A 21,698-nucleotide genomic window follows, 5' to 3' on the forward strand; every position below is an offset into this window, starting at 1 on the left:
CCCCCCACCCACCCCCCAGCCAATGCCCTGATGAGAGATAGATAGATAGTTAGATAGATATAGGTAGATAGATAGATGGTAGATAGAGATAAATATAGATAGATTTATTGTTTTCCTTGTCATATTTCTCAGTGTTATTATTATTATTATTATTATTATTATTATTATTATTATTATTAACAAAAAACAATCACACACCTTGTTAAATTTCTCTCTCTCTCTCTCTCTCTCTCTCACCCACATCACCTGTACAATCCCACCTGCATATGTCATTAATTGTAAATACAGGTACATATATAGGTGAGAGAGAGAGAGAGAAACAAACACCTACTGCTGTGTGTGTGTGTGTGTGTGTGTGTGTGTGTGTGTGTGTGTGTGTGTGTGTGTGTGTGTTTGTGTGTGTGTGTATCATGCAGGTAATATACATATTCATGAGTTCCTAGTACAGTACCAATTGATTCTCTCTCTCTCTCTCTGTCTCTCTCACTCTCTCTCTAAAAACAGCTATCACTCTGTTCCCTCTATATGTCTATTTATATCTACCTATTTACCAACCTATCTATCTATCTATTAACCTATCTATCATCTCTGTCTGTCTACCTACCCTACCTGTTTATCTATCTCGCCAGTTCCTGTTAGGGGTGGCCATAAACAAATCACCACCATGTCACCCTGTCTTCTGCTTTCAGGCTACCCTCCCTCCAACTCACTCCTCTCATACTTTACCTCCACACTCTCCTAGTTAGTCTCCTTTCTCCATTGTCTGCACCTCATCTTTGGTCTCCTTGTCCCCTTCCACCTCACACATACTCTCCTTGTTAGTCTCTCATTCTGCATTCTCTCCACCCCATCCCCCTCCACCTCACACATACACTTCTGGTCAGTCTCTCCAATCTTCCCACCACATCCCTCCACCTCATACACTTCTAGTTAGTCTTTTACTTTCCATTCTTCCACAGCACTTCTTCATGACTAGCACCAGAATCTAGTGTCAGTTCAACCTCAGAATTCAAAATGGAGGTATGCCAGTTTTTCTATCTATCTGTCTATTGCCAGACGCCTTAATCCCTCACGGGGTGGCCACAAACAAATCGCCTCCACGTCGCCCTGTCCCCCGCCATCTCACTGCCCTGCTCCCAACTCACACCCCCCTCTCTCATATTGGCTACCTCTCCACTCCATCCCTTCATCTCATTTATTTATTTTTTTATACACTACAGGTTAGACACAAATATTTCTGTCATACATTCTCATTATTTATTAACTTTATACAGTCAAGGTTATTCATTTAAATTCTGTGATGTCTGTTATACATTTGAATATAACTGTTATTATACCGTTGTTCTGCCGTCCATTTAAACTGTTACCTATATTAATGGTTTGTCAGGGTCACTTATAAAAATATTCTCGCTTGTCTGCTATACACTGGTGAAAGGCAGCACGGATCATTGGAATTATCATTAGTGTCGTTGTCATCCTCATCGTTGTCATCGCGTATCATCATCATCATTGTCATCACCATCATTATTTTCATCACCACTGGCACCATCATCATCACCACCACCACCACCACCATCTTCGTCACCATCATCATCATCATCTTTACCACCACCACCACCACCATCTTCGTCACCATCATCATCGTCATCTTCACCACCACCACCATCTTCATCATCATCATCATCATCATCGTCATCTTCACCACCACCACCACCATCATCATCATCATCATCTTTACCACCACCACCACCACCATCTTCGGCACCATCATCATTGTCATCTTCACCACCACCACCACCATCTTCGTCATCATCATCATCTTCACCACCACCACCACCATCTTCGTCACCATCATCATCTTCACCACCACCACCACCATCTTCGTCATCATCATCATCATCACCACCACCACCATCATCACAACCGTTTGAGTGGTATAAAAAAACTTACGCTATAAGTAATACAAAAAAGTTAATTTTATACTGCAAAAACAACTTTAAAAATATATATTAGTAGTTCCCTGACCATAATATTATGTAAAGCTGCTTTTTAAGGCAAAGTGCATGAAAATAATAATAATAATAATAATGCTGTATTTTTAATAGTAGTAGTAGTAGTAGTATTAGCAGTAGTAGTAGTAATAATAATAATGTAATTGTAATAGTAGTAGCAGTAATAATAATAATAATAAATATAATAAGAGACAGAAGGGTTTGGGGGATATTTGACATTAGTTTATATATATATATTTTGGGAGCTTCCAAAAATAAATCATCAAGGAAAAGGTGTTAGAGAGCTTCCAAGAAAATAAATTGCTAAGGAAAAGTTGTTAGGGCATTCCAAAAATAAATTACTAAGGAAAAGGTGTTAGGGAGTTTCCTTAATTGACGAGATTAGGGGCTTGAGGGAGAGTGTTGAAATACTGTATAGACAAGTAATAAAAAAAATAATAATAATAATAATAATGGATAGTTATAGGGCAGTTAGCAGTGAGAAATATATTTAGTAAGCAGCAGTTCACATTTTTGTACATTTGTGCTTAATTAACAAGCCTGGAATGTTTATTAAGTACATATCAATTAGTCACTTAAGTACACTATGTAATGGTATGGGGTGCACTGGATGTACTATAATTATCACCATCTTAAGTACATTCTGGCAGCTTCTTTGACATATAAATCTTTCTAGTATCACTACACCCTGCATAAATAGCGTTCAGAAGGATATTAACCAACCATATCCTAAAATAAATCACTAAGGAAGAGGTGTTAGGGAGATTCCTTAACATATAAATCTTTTTAATATTGCCATACTCTGCATAATTAACGTACAAAAAGGATATTAACCAGCCATAACCAAAAATAAATCACTAAGTAAGAGGTGTTAGGGAGATTCCTTGATATATAAATCTTTGTAATATCACCATACTCTGCATGAATAACATACGAAAAGAATATTAGCCACCCATATCCAAAGCTAAATCACTAAGGAAGAGGTGTTAGGGAGAGTTACAAATCCTAATATCGCCATACTCTGAATAAATAACGTACAAAAGGATATTAACCAACTATATGCAGAACTAAATCACTAAGGAAAAGGTGTTAGGGAGATTCCTTGATATACAAAGACTCAGCACAAATAATGTACAAAAAGGATATTAACCACCCATATCCAAAAATAAATCACTAAGGAAGAGGTGTTAGGGAGCTTCCTTTACCGACGAGCCTAAGTGTTTTGTATTTATAGTACAGTGTTTCGAAGGATTACAAAAATATCCTAGCACCTTTTCCTTAGTGGTTTATTTTGCACTTTATCCCTTAACATCATCCTGTGTGCTACTTTTCCTATTAAATGCTGCCATGCTTCTCCCAGTGGTAATCCTCATATTAGACTCCTGTTTTTTGGTTAAGGAAGCTCCCTAACACCTCCTCCTTAGTGATTTATTTTTGGACATGGCTGGTTAATATCCTTTTGTACTTCATTAAGGCAGAGTATGGTGATATTAGAAGGATTTATGTACTGGAGAGGACAGTAAGGTGTAATAAACAAAATAAATCACTTAGGAAAAGATGTTAGGGCGCTTAACTGACAAAAATACCAGCATATTAACTTGGTTTTAATATTGATGAAGTCTGGATCATCATCATTGCAGTCATCATCACTACCATTATCACCATACCATCATCATCATACAATCACAACCATCATCATCATCATGTCATCATCACTCACCACCACCACCACTATAAATACTATTACAATTATCATCACCATAACAGTCATCATCATCATCACAGTCATCACCATCACCATCACACTCATCAGTCAGTCATCACCAACACCATCACACTCGTCAGTCATCATCATCCAGCGCAGATTAAGTCACTAAGCAAGAGACGTTAGGAAATTATACCTGCAAAATTATCCCTATATGCTATCTATACCATTTTAATATCAATATAATTTGCATCAATAACATACAAGAGGGCACTGAAGTGACATGTAGGATAAATCACTGAAGGAAAGGTGTTGAGAAATATACAAAAGCCACTAAGAAAATATCCCTTTATCCTACCCATATTTTTGTCTCCAGAAAACAACTCCAGCACAAAACTTTACTAGTAATAATAATAATAATAATAATAATAATAATAATAATAATAACTGACAAACAAAACATAATATAATAATAATAATAATAATAAAAAATAAATAAAAAATATGAAGTGACAAATAATACATTTAATAATAATGGCCTAAATAATAATTATAGGTAGATAATAATAATAGAAAATAATAGTAATGTGACAAAAAATAATACCCATAATAATAATAATAATAATAAAAGTAATAGTATTAACAGTAACAAATAATAATAATAATAATAATAATAATAATAAAGTAATAGTATTAACAGTAACAAATAATAATAATAAAATGTAATAAAAAGAAAATAATAATAATAATAGTAATAACAGAAACCAAGAATATCAAAAATACTGTAAATATTTAAATGCCAATAATTGTGGTCTGCCAGTTATTACCTATTTATCGATGCCAAAATAAAAACTCAGTTATTTTGTTAGTAAATGCAGAAGCAAGGCCGTTAATCTAATATCAGTAACAAGCAAGGTAAACTGCAGTAACTTAAATGAATAAATGATTAAAGGAAAATAAAGCCAGTCAATAATAAAACCAAAAGAAAATAAACAAAAGGAAAAACAGATTAACAGCAAAATAATAATGATAAATGGTAAAGCAGAATAATAATGATAAATTATATAGAAATATTAATATGTGAGAAAGTATAATAAAAAAATTAGTAAAGCTAATTTTAAATGATACAGGATAAAGAAAAAATAAAGAAATTGGTACAGCAAAATAAAGAAATGAATAGTAAAGAAAGATGAAAAAATCAACAGTAAAGATAAATAAAGAAATGAGATATCAAGATACATTTATAACCAGTAAAGCAAAAAAATATAAACTAATAAAATGTTAACGGTAATCAAACAAAACTATAACAAGTCTAGTAAAGCTTAGCAAACAAAGATGACACGGCAATAAAGCATAGAGGCATAGCAGGGCAATTCACCTTTATAACTCACCTGTGTTTTGCTCTAATTAAAAAAAAAGGTCATTAACAAACAGGTAAATATTCAGCTGCAAAATGGGAGGATTAATCTATATAATTTACTTTGTCTTTTTGATCTAATTAAAAAAAGGGCGATCAGTGAACACAGGTAAAATTAGGCTACAGAATGGGAAAGAATGATGTACAGTTGCGGACATTAATGACGCCGCACCTTTTAGCCGAAGAATTCTGAAAAGGCAACATGATCTTCTGAAAAAGTTTAGGGAAGATTACATTGTTGGGTTTTGATAATTCACGCTGACTATTTTGTTACTTTTGAAAATTTTGCTCATTCTGTTACTTTGAAAATTTTTGCCCATTGTTTTGTTACCTTGAAAATTTTGGCTCGCTGTTTTGTTTATCATCGTTATGGTGTGGGTCATTATTTATATCCACGACTGTACACGATTAATACTGGTTCCTAAATGCCTGGCTATACTCCTGCTGTGTCATCTCATCAAATCTCATCGTGGACTGTGCTGGGAGGTGGATTCTGGAGGGCGTGTCCCTATAGGAGGAGGTGGAGGTAGTCAGCGGTGAAGGCGAAGAGAATGCGGTTGAAATTGTCGATGGTGGGGTAGTGCAGGGCCCTGGCGTCGTCCCTCAGGGTGTGCCACACGGACGGGAAGGGGACGGGGATTAAGTGTAGCACCGGCACACCTGCAACAGCGTTCAGTTAGACAGGTGGATGGATGGAAATAGATAGATGGATAGGTATACACAGGCTGATGGCAGCATGCAGTTGACAGATTATATGTAGCACTGGGACACCTGCAGGTTAGAGAATTATAGCTTCAGTTCATTGACCTTAAAGACCCAGTGTGACATCAGCCAGGTGGTTAGTGCTGTCTGGTGTGGGTAACTGGTACCGTTCACCTCAAATGGCCTTCCACCTTTATGGGCTGGCAGGCAGGATGAGCACCTCAGGCAGCACCAAGGGAAGGTAACTAAGGTAACTTGGATAAAATACCTCAGTAATGAAGGTGAGCACCATAGCCAAGCACCTCATGCAATCTCCACACATCTTTTCCTTTACCTTAACTGTCAGGGTTTGAGGGCTGGACAGTTCTTATGCCGCCTGGTTGTATTGTTTGGTTATAGGTGAAAGAGGTGTATGCAGATGCTATGAGGTGCTTAATCATGGTGTTTGTCTCTAACTCAGGCCTTTGAGCCTGTGGTGGGTTATTCACTCAATATTATGAGATACAAGGCCATTGCATCATCCAGGTTACCACAGTTACCTTCCCTAGTGTTACCCTGGCTATTCATTTTACCTACCTACCCACAAAGGATGGATGCACACCCGAGTCTAGTGATGCTAGTTAACCACCACCACCATTATCATCACCACCACCACCACCACCATCTTCATCATCATTATCATAATCACCACCACCACCACCATTTATCACCACAACCACCACCTTCATCATCATCATAATCACCACCACCACCATCACCCACCTCTCCTCAGGAATGGTATATGGTCATCCTGTATGCCAGAGGAAAGCATACTCTGGGTCTTGAACATGGGTTTGCGGGGGTTCAGTAGGTTCAGAGCATCCAAACGCATCTCGTAAGACACCATCCTTGCATACCAACGTTCCGTGTCTTTGAAGTAGTTGTAGAAGGTCACGTCTTCCGTTCCTATTAGGTCCAGTAGTACCAAGAGGTCCTGAAAGAATTGGTAGGAGTTAGGAAGTCCTGAAAGAATTGGTAGGAGTTAGGAAGCACGCACGCACGCACAACACACACACCAACACACACACACATTCCCTTTTAAAAACCAAAGAGTCACTCAGCACCCACAAAACTTTCAACTTCAAAGAGCAACAGGAGCATGGGATTTGAACTCAGGTCCTCTCAGACAGCAGACCCCATCCCCAACCACCCTCCGCTTACCATACGCTGGAGGTGGTTGGTCTTGTCGCTGTTTCCTGGCGGGTAGAGCTGGTTGTGTAGCTTGGCGGCCATGTTGCGAGAGCCATAGAGGGAGTCCGATTTGGTCCACCGCACGAAGGCCTCCTCTCCGTCAAAGAAGATGAATTGGAGGGTCAGGTCGGCATTCTGTGGCAGGATTGGACAGTTAACGAGTCTGAAGTTTGTATGGTAGTAGTAGTAGTGGTAAATATAGTAGTAGTACTTCCTGTAAATGTAGTAGTAGTATTAAATATAGTAGTAGTACATCCTGTAAATGTAGTAGTAGTACTTCCTGTAAATGTAGTAGTAGTAGTAGTAGTAGTAAATATAGTAGTAGTACTTCCTGTAAATGTAGTAGTAAATATAGTAGTAATACTTCCTGTAAATGCAGTAGTACTTTAACACCCGTAATTGATGGAATTTTGTGGGGAGGATTGGAGGGGTAACGTGTGTGTGGTGTTATCATCGTCACAGTCACCATCAAAATCACTATCAACATCAACATAATCATCACCACCACCACCATCACTTCACCACCACCACTACCGATGTTATCAACATAATCATCACCACCACCACCACCATTATCACTTCACCACCACCACCACCACTACCGATGTTATCAGCATAATCATCACCAACACCATTACCAGTATCACTCATCACCACCACCACCATTATCACTCATCACTACCACCACTACCACTGTCATCATCATCATCATCATCATCATGTCTCCACTAGTCACCATCACCCTCATAAAAGCAATAAAGACAGTATAACAAGACAAAATTCACTTCCACCTGTCCTGTTTACTCACACCTGATTATCCCTCTCCCTTCTACACCAGGTAGAATGTCCTTTAGATAAATGTGAGCCGTAGGTAAGAAGAAAATGAAAAAGAAAGAAAAAATTAAAAAAAGGATTATGGTAACACGAGTAATGCAAAGACCAGACCAAATCACATACACATTGACTACGAAAATCACTCACTTTTTTCCATCTCTCTCTCTCTCTCTCATTGAGTGACAAGCCAAATGGTTTCCTGTAAGCCAAGAAACCATTTACAACACTGGGTGGTAACCATATAACCAACCCATACGTGCTCTCTACGTGTCAACAAATGGGTTGGTGGAGGGTTAGTGCCCCTCCCTGTAAAACCAGTAACTCAAAGTCAAATGACCACCCTTTACGGGATTATGGCGTCTGGCAATAGATAGAATAGATAGACTCTCTTTCTCATCTCTTAATGCAAGGAAGAAGGAACCAATTGCCAGAGACCCAAAAGGTTGTTCCTTCCAATTAAAGAAAAATACAAGCACTGGGAAATCTTTTAAATTCCTTGGGCAACTTCAGCCAGCAGTCCACTGGGGTCACAACAAAATGAGTAACTTGTCAACTGAGGAAGCTCCCTAGCATCTTTTCCTAAACAATTTATTTTCCTGATTACATTATTGTCCTCTTCTGTGTTACATAAATCCTTCTAATATCGCCGTACTCTGCGTAAATAACATACAGAAGGATATTAACCACCCATATCCAAAAATAAATCACTAAGGAAGAGGTGTTGGGTAGCTTCCTTAACTGACAAGCATACAAGCCCAGGAGTGCATCAGTAAAACAAATTAACCACACATGTGTTAAGACAGAGACAATCATGCCATTATTTTCATGTCTTTGCAACTGCAGGAAAATGATTAAATTTGAGCAATAAGTTGGTGAGACACTAGAAGAAATAAAATAAATAAATAGAGGGATGGTGTGGAGAGGTATATGAGACAGGGTGCAGACTGGGGGAAGGGCAGTGAAATGCAAGAGGACAGGGTGACATTGAGGTGATTTGTTTGTGGCCACCCCTTATGAGATTAAGGCGTCTGGCTATAGATGAAGAGTAAATAAATAAAAATAAACCAATCCACACAGTTGTTAATAAAATCACTCCGCTTCTTCATCTACTCACAACTTTTGGAACATACACAAACTTGAACTGGCCTCTGTGCATCCGACAACACGTGGCTTTTCCCAGACACCTCAATGGTTTCCGCGTCAGAGTTACTTCGGAAAAATTCATTAAGGGCAGCGTGTTATCAAGGTGTGCTGCAGTGTGGCATGTTCGGCATCTGCGATTGCGTCTTGATCTACAATATATGATCTTGATTTCCTTCCGAGCTCTCAGTCGCCGCCAGAACTCCATGCGATTGTTTCTGTTGCAGGCTTGTATATTCACTCTCCTTTGTAGCCACTTCCTGAGCTTCCTTCCCTTCACACACTAAGAACAGAATTGACACTCAAGCCAATGTTTTTGTTGGGTAAGAACACTCCCCAGCACCGTTTCCCACTTATCATTTACTGTATCATTTATAAAGGTTCCATTCATGCTTTATCTTAATTTATAACAAAAAATGATCAGATGCTGTCCTTCGTGCTTATTATTCTTAACTACCCATTAATATCCCCTTCTTTTGCTTGTTATATCTTTTTAATATCAAAATACATTGCATGATTAACCCACAAGAATATATTAACAGCAGATAGAGAAATAAACTGGTAAGGAAGAGGCGTTTTGTCTGTGGTCACCCTTTGTGGGATTAGGGCGTTGGGCTATAGATAGATAGATAGAAGGAAGAGGTGCATGGGAGCTTTGTTACCTGACGTATCTATCCACGTTCTTGGCCTACCACACCACAATCCACCTCACAAGGCTGAAAGTCTCCTATGTTGAATTAAATCATCAACAACTGTACTGAAAGGGCTAAATGAGTGCATGTTGAGTGTACTGCGCCATAAATTATTCAAATGTTGGAATCAGACCCAAGAACTGTCCTACTAACCTCTTTGTGTTTCCAGACTGCTTTGAGGTTCAGTGGCATTTTAAAGCAATATTTATATACCTCTCCACTTTATCTTTAGTCTCCCCCTCTCCAGTCCACCTCACTCACTCTCCTAGTCAGTCTCTGTATCCTGCTAATCTCTCTCTCTCTCTCCCCCAGACTGCTTTGAGGTTAGTGGCAGTATGGAGTGACATTCATATACCTCTCCACCTTGTCCTTGGCCTCCCCCTCTCCTCTTCCATCCACCTAATTCAGATATGCTCTTCTAGTCAGTCTCTCAAAATATATCCCACTAACTTCTTTTTTCTGCAATTTCAAGCTGGTCTGAAGGTGTGTGGTGAGATGTAGCAGCATTTATGTACCTCCCACCCCCTATTCCCTCCAACTCACACACATACTCTCTTACTCAGTCTTTCTCTGTCTTACCAACCCTTCTTCCTCTCCCAAGCTGGTGTGGAGGTGCGTGGCGAGATGTAACAGCATTTATATACTTTTCCCTTCCCCTCTCCCATCCATCTCGCTTGCATACTTCCCATCTCCCTCACATACTCTCCTAGTCAGTCTCTATCATACTAACCTCTTTTTCTTTTCTTTTTTTCCAGGCTGGTGTAGAGCTGCGAGGCAAAATCTAGCAGCATTTATGTACCTCTCCCTATCCTTATTTGTTCCACCTCTCTCACATATAGTATAGCCCTTCTTTCCATGTCACCTCACACACACACTCCTAGTCAGGCAATATCCAGCTAACCTCCTTTTTCTGTGTCTCCAGGCTGGTGTGGAGCTGCATGGCAAAATCTAGCAGCATCCCCCTACCCTTAGTTTCCCCTTTGTCCTATTCATTCAACCTCACTCACAGCATAGCCCTTCTTTCCATGTCACCTCACTCACACACTCCTAGTCAGACTCTATATCCAGCTAACCTCCTTTTTCTGTGTCTCCAGGCTGGTGTGGAGCTGCGTGGCAAGGTGCAGCAGCATGGCGCAGGGAACAGCAGAGTCGGTGGCCCCTATGAAGTCCCCCCGATCATCTATCTTGGAGTCGTAGTGGCAGGCCAGGACCAGCTGGCGTGGGGCCGAGGGGTTGAGGGTGGCGATGACGTTGGTGAAAGTCTTGCGGCCGCTGGGGGTGTGGTCGTCAAAGGCATCCTCCTGGACGTCCCACTTCAGGTTTTGCATCGTGTCCACCAGGTGCTGTAGGTGAGATGGAAGGTTACTTGGTGGTGGTGTTGATGATGATGGTTGTGGTGAAGAAGAGACTTATGATGATGATGATGATGATGATGAAGCAAAGGTTTACAATGATTTGAAAGATGATTCGTTGATGATGCAAAGGTTCACGATTATAATGATGATGATGATGGTTATTTTTTTTTTTTGATGCTGACAATGGTGATGATGATGATGAGGAGGAGGAAGCATGGATTTACAATTATACAGTACTCATTGTTCTGATGATGAGCATGATGATGATGATGATGATGATGGCAACTTATAATGAAAAGTTATGTTTATCTATCTACTTACCTATCTATTGCCAGACATCATAATCCTGTAGGGGTGGCCACAAACAAATTCACTCCACGTCATCCTGCCCTCTGCCATATAGCTGTCCTTCCTTCAACTCACACCTCCTCTTACATATATCTCTTCATTCCTTTATCTCATCCTTGATATCCCTCATCCTCTCCCATTCAATCATACGTACACTCTTCAAGTCAGTCTCTCAGTCTCCTTGCTCTTCACATAGGCAGACCATCTCAAAGCATTTCTCACTTACGTACACTCTTCAAGTCAGTCTCTCAGTCTCCTTGCTCTTCACATAGGCAGACCATCTCAAAGCATTTCTCACTTACGTACACTCTTCAAGTCAGTCTCTCTTTATCCTTGCTCTCCACATAGGCAGACCGTCTCAAAGTACTTCTCGTAACATTTTTAACTGCATGATGACAGTGCTAATGAATTTAAGCTGTATAATGTAGAACTAACCCTCCTGACATCAGCGTGGCCTTGCGTTCCAACAATACGTGGCACCATGATGGGTCGAAGTAGGGTTTTAAACTGATCCAGGTCACCCGCCAGTGCACTCAGTTCTTGAAGCTCGGCATCGCTCAGGCCTACCCCATTGTGGTAGTCCTGAAAATAAATAAATAAATTAGTGTGGGAAGTAACTCCATCTTGTGCAGTGTTTGTGATAAGTGGGTGCATAAGAGATCTATCTATCTATCTATCTATCTATTGCCAGACACCTCAATCCCGTTTGGGGTGGCCACAAACAAATCGCCTCCAAGTCACCCTGTCCCCCGCCATTTCACTGCCCTGCTCCCAACTCACACCCCCCTCTCTCATATAGCTCTCCACCCCATCCCTCCATCTCATCCTCGGCCTCCCCCTCCCTCTTCCCCCCTCCACCTCACTCACATACACTCTCTTCGTCAGTCTTTCACCCTCCATCCTCTCCACATGGCCAAGAGATGTAGTAGTATTATAGGCAGACTGAGAGACAATGCTAATATCATGTGTGTGGTGTGTTGGAGGGAGAGCAGGTGGAGATTGTCAGGCGTGAAAGGATTGAACTTGCTGGCGAGTCTCTTGAGTGTGTGGGAGAGTTTTGTTATTTAGGAGACATGTTATGTGCTGGAGGTGGGGCTGGAGCAGCTTTGTGGCTAAAATGAGGAGTGGTTGGAGAAGTTCAGGGAGCTGTTGCCTCTCCTAACATTGAGAGGGCTCTCCCCCCATGCTAAAGGTTCTTTGTATGCAGCATGTGTTAGGCGTGTAATGCTGTACTGTAGTGAGACCTGGGCAGTAAAGGAAGAGGGTATTCGCAGACTCAAACGTACAGAAATGACAATGATTAGGTGGATGTGCAGTGCGTCCTTGCATGAGGGGCCCTGTGGGGCTGGGTTTACGATAGAAGACTTGAGAGGAAGGATGAGACTGGAATGAATTGGTGTTGTGATGAGGAGGGGTAGACTGAGATGGTTTAGGCACGTGGGGAGGACAAGGGAGGACAGTTGGGTGTGGAAGGTGAGAAGTGTGAATGCTGGGGGTAGGGTTGCGAAAGGCAGACCGGAAAAGACCTGGGACTAGGTCAAAGCGTGCACTCGGAGATAAGAGACAACGAATGAACGAAGGAAAGTGTGAGAGGAAGAATGTAATACAAGTATTAGTGATGAATTTAATTTTCCCGGCTCCCTAACATCTCTTTCTTAGCGATTTATTTTTGGATATGGCTGGTTAATCTTTTTGTATGTTATCTGTGCAGTGTATGGTGATATTGACAAGATTTATGTGACAGGTGGGAAGAGTAAGATGTAATATACAAACTAAATCACTTAGGAAAATTCGATAAGGAAGATATTCAACAGACAATACGTGCCATGTACGCAGAAAAATAATTAGAGCGGTTAGATAAGTATATTTTTTCTCCTCAGCTACTACGGTTATTATTATTATTATTATTATTATTATTAACCGCGTATATATTTTTGTATGTTTGCCCCCCCCCTCTCTCTCTCTCTCTCTCTCGCCACGTAACAGGTGTGGGTGAAGGGAGCTTGAAATTAGTGATGGCAGTTGGTGTACCACGTCTGAGTTTGGTCAAGTTTGAATATTAGGACCAGCCGTTGCCTTCCAGCTTGAATTTGAATGATGTAACGACTTTCCTACCCAATTTAAATCTGAATGGTTTAACGACTTTCCAGAACAGTTTTACCCCTTTACTACGATGTTTAGTGCTCGAGAGGGATGCCTACATGTGGTGGCACTAATATAGAGGGGCTGTTTCACTACTCATACAAATATCTTTCAGTTTCCTATTTATCCTTAGAGTAGGGGGGGGGGGAAGGTTCCTTGCTCACATTAAATAGGAACTTACACACACACACACACACACACACACACACACACACACACACACTTATAACTAAATAAAGCAATGATAAACGAGGAGTTATGTTGGCCGTAAAGAGTTTATCATTATTTTTATTATTGTTGAGCCAGGCTTCTTGGAACGTGAACCCGGTGGACTGTAGGCTGAAGTTGCCTCCCTCCTGCGGTCCACCATCCTCCTTTCCGGGGATGGGAGGGACGTTTGGGGAGGTTTGCAAAGCCGGGCAGTGGAGCCGCCCTGTTATATCAGTGCCACCACGTGAAGGCCTCACTCTCCATCTTAGAATCGTTAAATTCAAATATGTAAAACTACAAATGCTATTGAGTGCCACAACTACGCATATTTCAACAGCACTTCTTCGTGACTAGCACATAGTTGATAATTTGTTACAGCTCGGTGGCAGGAAAAAGATAGTAATGCAATGCCTATACATCCTCTCAGTAGCACTTCTTCGTGACTAGCGTCATATTCTGTTTGTTAGTTCAATGGAAGACTGTTTTCGGCCTTTCCATCGCACTTCTTTGTGACTAGCATCATATTCGATTAATCTGTTGTTGCCACTCAGTGGCTGATAATCCTGCTACAGCTCTACGTCATTTCCATCGCACTTCTTTGTGACTAGCATCATATTCTATTAATCTATTGTTGCAACTCAGTGGCTGATAATCCTGCTACAGCTCTACGTCCTTTCCAAAGCACTTCTTCGTGACAAGCAGCATATTTTAGCGCTATTTTCAGTCTATCATGTTCATTCGCACCTGTCAACGATGCCTACTTTCTCTCAGTTCAGTAGTGAGATCGTAAAGGATATTTGACTAGTAACCAAGGAGACTCATTTCTACCTCATCAGATTGCAAGCAACCATGATTTTTTTTATTCAAACTGTCAATGGTTCGGTTCCGTTAGATGATTTTTTTTAAATTCTTAATCTGTGTGTTTGTGTGTGTGTGTGTGTGTGTGTGTGTGTGTGTGTGTGTGTGTGTAGCACCTTATAACATTCCCACGCACCTGACGCACACATTTGCACAGGTGTTTTGATACTGCTGTGTACGTAACTATCTCAGTTTACACATACTCTTTGTGCACACGCATTAATTCCCTTTCTCTCTCTCTCTCTCTCTCTCTCTCTCATTAACGGTTAAGGGGATGTGCCCTTTTGAACAAGACTGAGCGAAAAACAAGTTTTGTGAGATTAGGCATGCGGAAGAGAGAGAGAGAGAGAGAGAGAGAGAGAGAGAGAGAGAGAGAGAGAGAGAGAGAGAGAGAGAGAGAGAGAGAGAGAGAGAGGATGAACACATGAATAGATACCCACATACATACATACATACATAGAGAGAAAGAGAGCGAGCATACGTCCTGGTAGTGAAGGGAATTAATGTGTGTGCAAATAGTACGTGTGTACATTGAGAAAATTACGTACACAGCAATACTAAAACACTTGTGCATATGTGTGTGTGTGATTAGGTGTTTGATATGAGAGATGCGTATGTAAGGACTTTCGTGTGTGTGTGTGTGTGTGTGTGTGTGTGTGTGTGTGTGTGTGTGTGTGTATCAATTATGTGTTTGATATGACAAACAATTATGTAAGAATGTGTGTGTGTGTGTGTGTGTGTGTGTGTGTGTGTGTGTGTGTGTGTGTATCAGTTGTGTTTGATATGACAAACAATTATGTAAGAATGTGTGTGTGTGTGTGTGTGTGTGTGTGTGTGTGTGTGTGTGTGTGTGTGTGTGTGTGTGTATCAATTGTGTTTGATATGACAAACAATTATGTAAGAATGTGTGTGTGTGTGTGTGTGTGTGTGTGTGTGTGTGTGTATCAATTATGTTTGATATGACAAACAATTATGTGTGTGTGTGTGTGTGTGTGTGTGTGTGTGTGTGTGTGTGTGTGTGTGTGATCACTTATCAGGTGTTTGATGCCAAGCATAATTATCTAAGAATGTGTGTGTGTGTGTGTGTGTGTGTGTGTGTGTGTGTGTGTGTGTGTGTGTGTGATCACTTATCAGGTGTTTGATGCCAAGCATAATTATCTAAGAATGTGTGTGTGTGTGTGTGTGTGTGTGTGTGTGTGTGTGTGTGTGTGTGTGTTATCACTTATCAGGTGTTTGATATGTCAAGCCTAATTATCTAAGAATGTGTGTGTGTGTGTGTGTGTGTGTGTGTGTGTGTGTGTGTGTGTGTGTGTGTGTGTGTGTGTGTGTGTGTGTGTGTGGGTGGGTGGGTGTGTTATCACTTATCAGGTGTTTGATGCCAAGCATAATTATCTAAGAATGTGTGTGTGTGTGTGTGTGTGTGTGTGTGTGTGTGTGTGTGTGTGTGTGTGTGTGTGTGTGTGTTATCACTTATCAGGTGTTTGATGCCAAGCATAATTATCTAAGAATGTGTGTGTGTGTGTGTGTGTGTGTGTGTGTGTGTGTGTGTGTGTGTGTGTGTGTGTTATCACATCAGATGTTTGATATGTCAAGCCTGATTATCTAAGTGTGTGTGTGTGTGTGTGTGTGTGTGTGTGTGTGTGTGTGATCACTTATCAGGTGTTTGATGCCAAGCATAATTATCTAAGAATGTGTGTGTGTGTGTGTGTGTGTGTGTGTGTGTGTGTGTGTGTGTGTGTGTGTGTGTTAGGAACATAAGCGGTAAATACTGTGTATCGTTCAAGCCACGTCTTGAGGCGTAACCATGGCAACGCTTGGATGGTCATGCCGTATTCACAACGTTTTTTAAATTTTCTCCCGTCACATGGTGTGTACAACTCTAGTACTTCTTGCTGCCTGGAGAATAACATTTTTTTCCCTCGCAGGCTGCGGCCGTACCGTACCCGCCTTTTTTTTTTATATATATATTTACGACCCACCCATTATTATCATTATTGTTGTTGTAATACCATTAATGAGTACTGTATTTTTATTGTACTATATTATTATTAATGAGTATTGTACTATTATTATTTTGAGCCGGTGAAGGTTTATATCCAAGGGATGGTTGGGGTTCATTGCTCACGTTATGCCACTCAGGGATGAGTGAGGCTGGTCACTCTCATCTTAAATGTCAGGACCAACTTGCCTAGCCCCGGGCTCCTACGCTCCTCATGGGACAAGTTAGGATTGGATGATGGATGGATGGATTATTATTAACGAGTATTGAGCTATTATTATTATTATTATTATTATTATGTGATAGGAAGCGTTATGAGGAACACACTGAGGTGGTTTGGCCATGTGGAGAGGATGGAGGGTGAAAGACTGACGAAGAGAGTGTATGTGAGTGAGGTGGAGGGGGGAAGAGGGAGGGGGAGGCTGAGGATGAGATGGAGGGATGGGGTGGAGAGGTATATGAGAGAGGGGGGTGTGAGTTGGGAGCAGGGCAGTGAAATGGCGGGGGACAGGGCGACTTGGAGGCGATTTGTTTGTGGCCACCCCAAACGGGATTGAGGCGTCTGGCAATAGATAGATAAATAGATAGATTATTACCGGGTATTATATTGAAGGAAAGACAAGACCAGTATATCGGAGAATCCCCAAGCCTTAAAATAACACAGTCAGCCTAAAGTTGCAATCTCTCCATCTTGAATACTGAGCTGTGATGATACATTAACACTAGATTACGTTGCTAGTCACGAAGACGTCTCTCTTCCACGGAAAATACTGTGGGGAGAGAGAAAGAAAAAGAGAGAGAGAGAGAGAGGTATAAGCATTTGTGTGTGTGTGTGTGTGTGTGTGTGTGTGTGTGTGACAAGCGTGTGGGAATGTTATCAGGTGTTTGGTATGAGAGAGAGAGAGAGAGAGAGAGAGAGAGAGAGAGAGAGAGAGAGGTAAGGTTGTCCAAGTGTACCTGCTTGTGTTTGTGTGTACGTTTTACGCTTGAAGCAAATTTCTGGGAAAGTTATTCTGTGTGTGTGTGTGTGTGTGTGTGTGTGTGTGTGTGTGTGTGTGTGTGTGTGTGTGTGTGTGCAGCCACATCCAATTATCAAAGTAATTATTTCGCCGGAATATTCTCTCTCTCTCTCTCGCTCTCTCTCTCTCTCGCATGTGTGTGTCAAACCCATTATCAGTAATTATTTCACTGGAATCTCTCTCTCTCTCTCAACACCTAATAACACACACCTGTCTAATTTACACCTGTGCTATTCATATAATCTTATTAATCATATTTTCCAAAGCTTTCATTCTTTAACCTTTGATGATGATGATGATGACGATGAAGAAACTAGTAATGATGATGATGATAGTGATGACTGATGATAGTTGTGATAGTGCTGCTGCTGATGGTGGTGATAATGGCGGTGATAATGATGAACAAGGTGGTGAAAATGATGGTGGTGATCGAGGAAGAAACAGGTGAAAATAATAATGATGATGGTAGTGATGGTGATGGTGGTGGTGGTGGTGGTGGTGATGGTGATGATGGAGGAACAGGTTAGTGAAAATGATAACGATGATGGTGGTAGTGGTGGTGGTGGTGATTATGATGGTGGTGGTGGTGATAATGATGATGATGATGATGAAGGAGAAACAAGTTAGTGAAAATAATGATGATGATGATGGTGGTGGTTGTGGTGATGATGATGATGATGATGATGATGATGGTGATGAAAGTAACGATGATGGTGGTAATGATGACGATGGTGATGAAAGTAACGATGATGGTGATGAAAGTAACGATGATGGTGGTAATGATGATGATGGTAATGAAAGTAACGATGATGGTGGTAATGATGATGATGGTGATGAAAGTAACGATGATGGTGGTAATGATGATGATGGTGATGAAAGTAACGATGATGGTGGTAATGATGATGATGGTGATGAAGGAGAAACAAGTTAGTGAAAATAATGATGATGATGGTAATGAAAGTAACGATGATGGTGGTAATGATGATGATGGTGATGAAAGTAACGATGATGGTGGTAATGATGATGGTGATGATGATGCTGGCAGGGCGGCTCCCATAGTCCAACATACAAAGCGTTTTATCGGGAAACTAATATTCTCTGTACACGTGTTGATAAGATTAGGGGCCTGCCGCTGTGGTGTCAAGAGAGGGTAGGAGTGCATGGGTATTTGAGAGAGAGAGAGAGAGAGAGAGAGAGAGAGAGAGAGAGAGAGAGAGAGAGAGAGAGAGAGAAATGTGAGGCAAAGTATATAGAGTACTGTACAGGTACCGTATAAACATTGTGTGTGTGTGTGTGTGTGTGTGTGTGTGTGTGTGTGAGAGAGAGAGAGAGAGAGAGAGAGAGAGAGAGAGAGAGAGAGAGAGAGAATGAGGTGTAAGCATTGTGTGTGAGAGAAATGTTTGAGGTATATGCATTGTGAGAGAGAGAGAGAGAGAGAGAATGAATGAGGTATAAGTATTGTGTGTGTGAGATAAATGTTTGAGGTATATGCATTGTGTGAGAGAGAGAGAGAGAGAGAGAGAGAGAGAGAGAGAGGGGGGGGTAGTACCGGACACAGGTGGAGTGTGAAGGTCTGCCACTTTGCAGCACCCATAGTCACGAAACATCCACACCACCTCCCAGCCAGTGCCTAACACCTCTTTGTTAGTGATTTAGTCTGCAATTTATAACTCAGCTTGCACCTATGCGCTTATAATCTTGTCCCCCCCCATCAATTAAAGGAGATACAGATGTGCATAGGATTCGTAGCACCTGTCCTTTTCCGAATTATTTCCTTAATTACCTTTAAAATTTTCACTGATATCTTAATATTTGTGTATTTTGCATACAGCTACTACTGTCAGGTTCCACAAATCTGTCCTAAGCTGAATAAAACCATCTGGTAATTACAAATGAAAACGATTTAGGTAATTCCCCGAGGGTAATTTCCCCCATAATACTCCAATATGGCCCGGGTGTGCTTAACTTTCCAATCATATAATTTGTTCGAATTAGTTATTAACCAAATTCCATCTTTATACAAACTGCGAGTATTTGTCACAAATTGCCGGAAAAAGGCAAATAAATAAATAAATATGGCATCGTGCGTCTGGCAACCCCGCACAGAACGAACGTATGCATAACTTTTCTCGGACAGGTTATATATTCACGTTTTTTAAGTAATTTTGTTTCATGCGGACACCAGAGGCAGATCAGTAGAACTAAAACTAATATGAAGTGAAAGACCTAACAAACAGTATTTCGGATAGTAACCAAGGTGATGTTTACGGTGAAGAAATACTGGAGATGCGTCCTGAATACCATCGTAGTTACGTCCTTCAGGTCCTGTGTTGCTGGAATAACAACACAATGTCCTGTTTCGATAACACTACGCAATTAGTTATCCATATTGAATGCTATTTAGGCCTATAATTAAACACGCTTACACTCCATTCACTTTGCCTTGGCCTAAAACTGCCATCTGTCCATCGAACTGACAGATTATAATATGCTAGTCACGAAGCAGTGTTATGGAAATGTCCAGCTGCAGCATGATATTCTCCCAGTGAGCCACGTTGTTCCAAAACAAGGATGAAAATAAAAGGGGAGAAAATCCATCCATGCTTTCGCTTGAATAGTAGCCTACATCTTGGATTCAAATATGGTGATAATTTATAATCCCATACTCTCTGAAATAAGGATATCCATTCGTACACCTACACATTCTCTCTCTCATTGTGAAACGTTGACTAAAATTGCACATCGTCCCACTCACTATCGTTCTGTACTCTCTCCCAGCACAGCATATTGTGACACGTTGAGGAAAGTAATATATGATCTACTCACCCTCGCTCTGTACCACACGGCCCTGCTTCTCTTTTCATTCGTAGCCTGGCCATTGCTGCAGTGTAAGGCCGCAAGAGTGTAGAAGAGGGCCACGCACGTTCTTTTGGGGAGCATGATGGCACTGCACCTTCCCCCACTCAACCTGCCACTCATCTGCTGAATTCAGACTTGTAGGAGGGTTCAGGGTTGCCAAATCAGATACGCTAGAAAGTAGCAAAGTGTACGAAATGCGCTAGAAAGTTGCTGTAGTTTTTTCACCTTAACTTGGCCTAGATTTTCGTCCTTTTGTAGCCTATTTCACGTTACTCAGTGGCAGAAAAGACATTGCTTTGACGACATTCTTTCCATGGCACTTTCGTGACTAACACCATCTATTGTTAATCCAGTGTTACAACTCAGCATTCAAGACGGAGAGATGGCAATTTTAGGCCAGGTAAAGATTTTATAATCTCTCTGCCATCACTGAGGTATTGATAAACTTACAAATATTGCTAATCATCTCTGCTGAATTTCCAATTGGCTTCCAAATCCAAAGGAACCTCGCCAGAAAGCCGCTAAGTGTACTATTGGGACCATTAATTCGTGGTACAGGTGGGAACTGGAGTAACAGGTATTGATAAAACTTACACCCCTTGAGTCCGGGGAGCAAATTTCTGTTCTGTATAGCTTTTTTGCACCATGTGGTAAACTTACTTTTTCTCAGGATGGTCATTCTTTCCTTTTTTCTTTAATCTAACGACCTGACCTAACCTAACCAAACAGATTAACCTAGCTGACCTAACCTGGCACTTAGAAAACAAACCAAACTTCGAATTTCTTGGCTAAGTCTTAGGGTGGTATTCCCGTGCTGTTAGGAAGCTGCCCGGACAACTGAACCAGTGACAATTCAACCAGTGGACAGTTGAACTAGTTGACAGTTGAACCAGTTGACAGCTCAGCCAGTGACAGCAGAACCAGTGACAAATCAACCAGTACAATGACCACTGGACTGATAGTATTCGGACAACCAGACCAGTGGCACTCAAGCCAGGGGACATTTGAACTACATGTTGTGTGTTTACTAATTCGTGGTTGTCAGTCTGGTTCAGTTGTCATTGGTTGAGTTGTTGTCTGGTCACCTAGGAAGCTTACTAACACCTCTTCCTTACCGGTTTATTTCTGCGTCAGCTCCTTTACTACCGATATATTATTTTGTGATATCGAATCTGT

At 41.0% G+C, this 21,698-nt stretch overlaps 1 protein-coding gene across 1 annotated transcript; it reads right to left on the reverse strand.

Moving 5' to 3' along the window:
* Positions 1 to 5,463: 5,463 nt before the first annotated feature.
* On the reverse strand, positions 5,464 to 20,615 carry LOC145395221 (glutaminyl-peptide cyclotransferase-like). The gene is made up of 6 exons (XM_080268908.1): positions 20,490 to 20,615; positions 11,871 to 12,017; positions 10,806 to 11,075; positions 7,037 to 7,201; positions 6,599 to 6,809; positions 5,464 to 5,794 (listed from the first exon to the last, which is right to left on the reverse strand). Exons 1-6 carry the CDS (start codon positions 20,601 to 20,603, stop codon positions 5,643 to 5,645), a joined length of 1,059 nt encoding a protein of 352 aa, XP_080125034.1. The 5' UTR covers positions 20,604 to 20,615; the 3' UTR covers positions 5,464 to 5,642.
* Positions 20,616 to 21,698: the final 1,083 nt, after the last annotated feature.

Source organism: Coenobita brevimanus, chromosome 30 (assembly GCF_032717465.1).
Source record: "Coenobita brevimanus isolate Jiangsu-jjx chromosome 30, ASM3271746v2, whole genome shotgun sequence".
In the NCBI taxonomy this organism is placed as follows: Eukaryota; Metazoa; Arthropoda; class Malacostraca; order Decapoda; family Coenobitidae; genus Coenobita; species Coenobita brevimanus.

What these genes read in the sequence shown, in the direction of transcription:
- LOC145395221 (XM_080268908.1), bottom strand. Translation starts at nt 20,603, where the DNA reads ATGCTCCCCAAAAGAACGTGCGTGGCCCTCTTCTACACTCTTGCGGCC. An exon ending in GCCACGCTGATGTCAGGAGG is followed by an intron (nt 11,076 to 11,870) that starts GTTAGTTCTACA and finishes TCTCACCTACAG; the next exon opens with CACCTGGTGGACACGATGCA. An exon ending in CCAACCACCTCCAGCGTATG is followed by an intron (nt 6,810 to 7,036) that starts GTAAGCGGAGGG and finishes CAATTCTTTCAG; the next exon opens with GACCTCTTGGTACTACTGGA.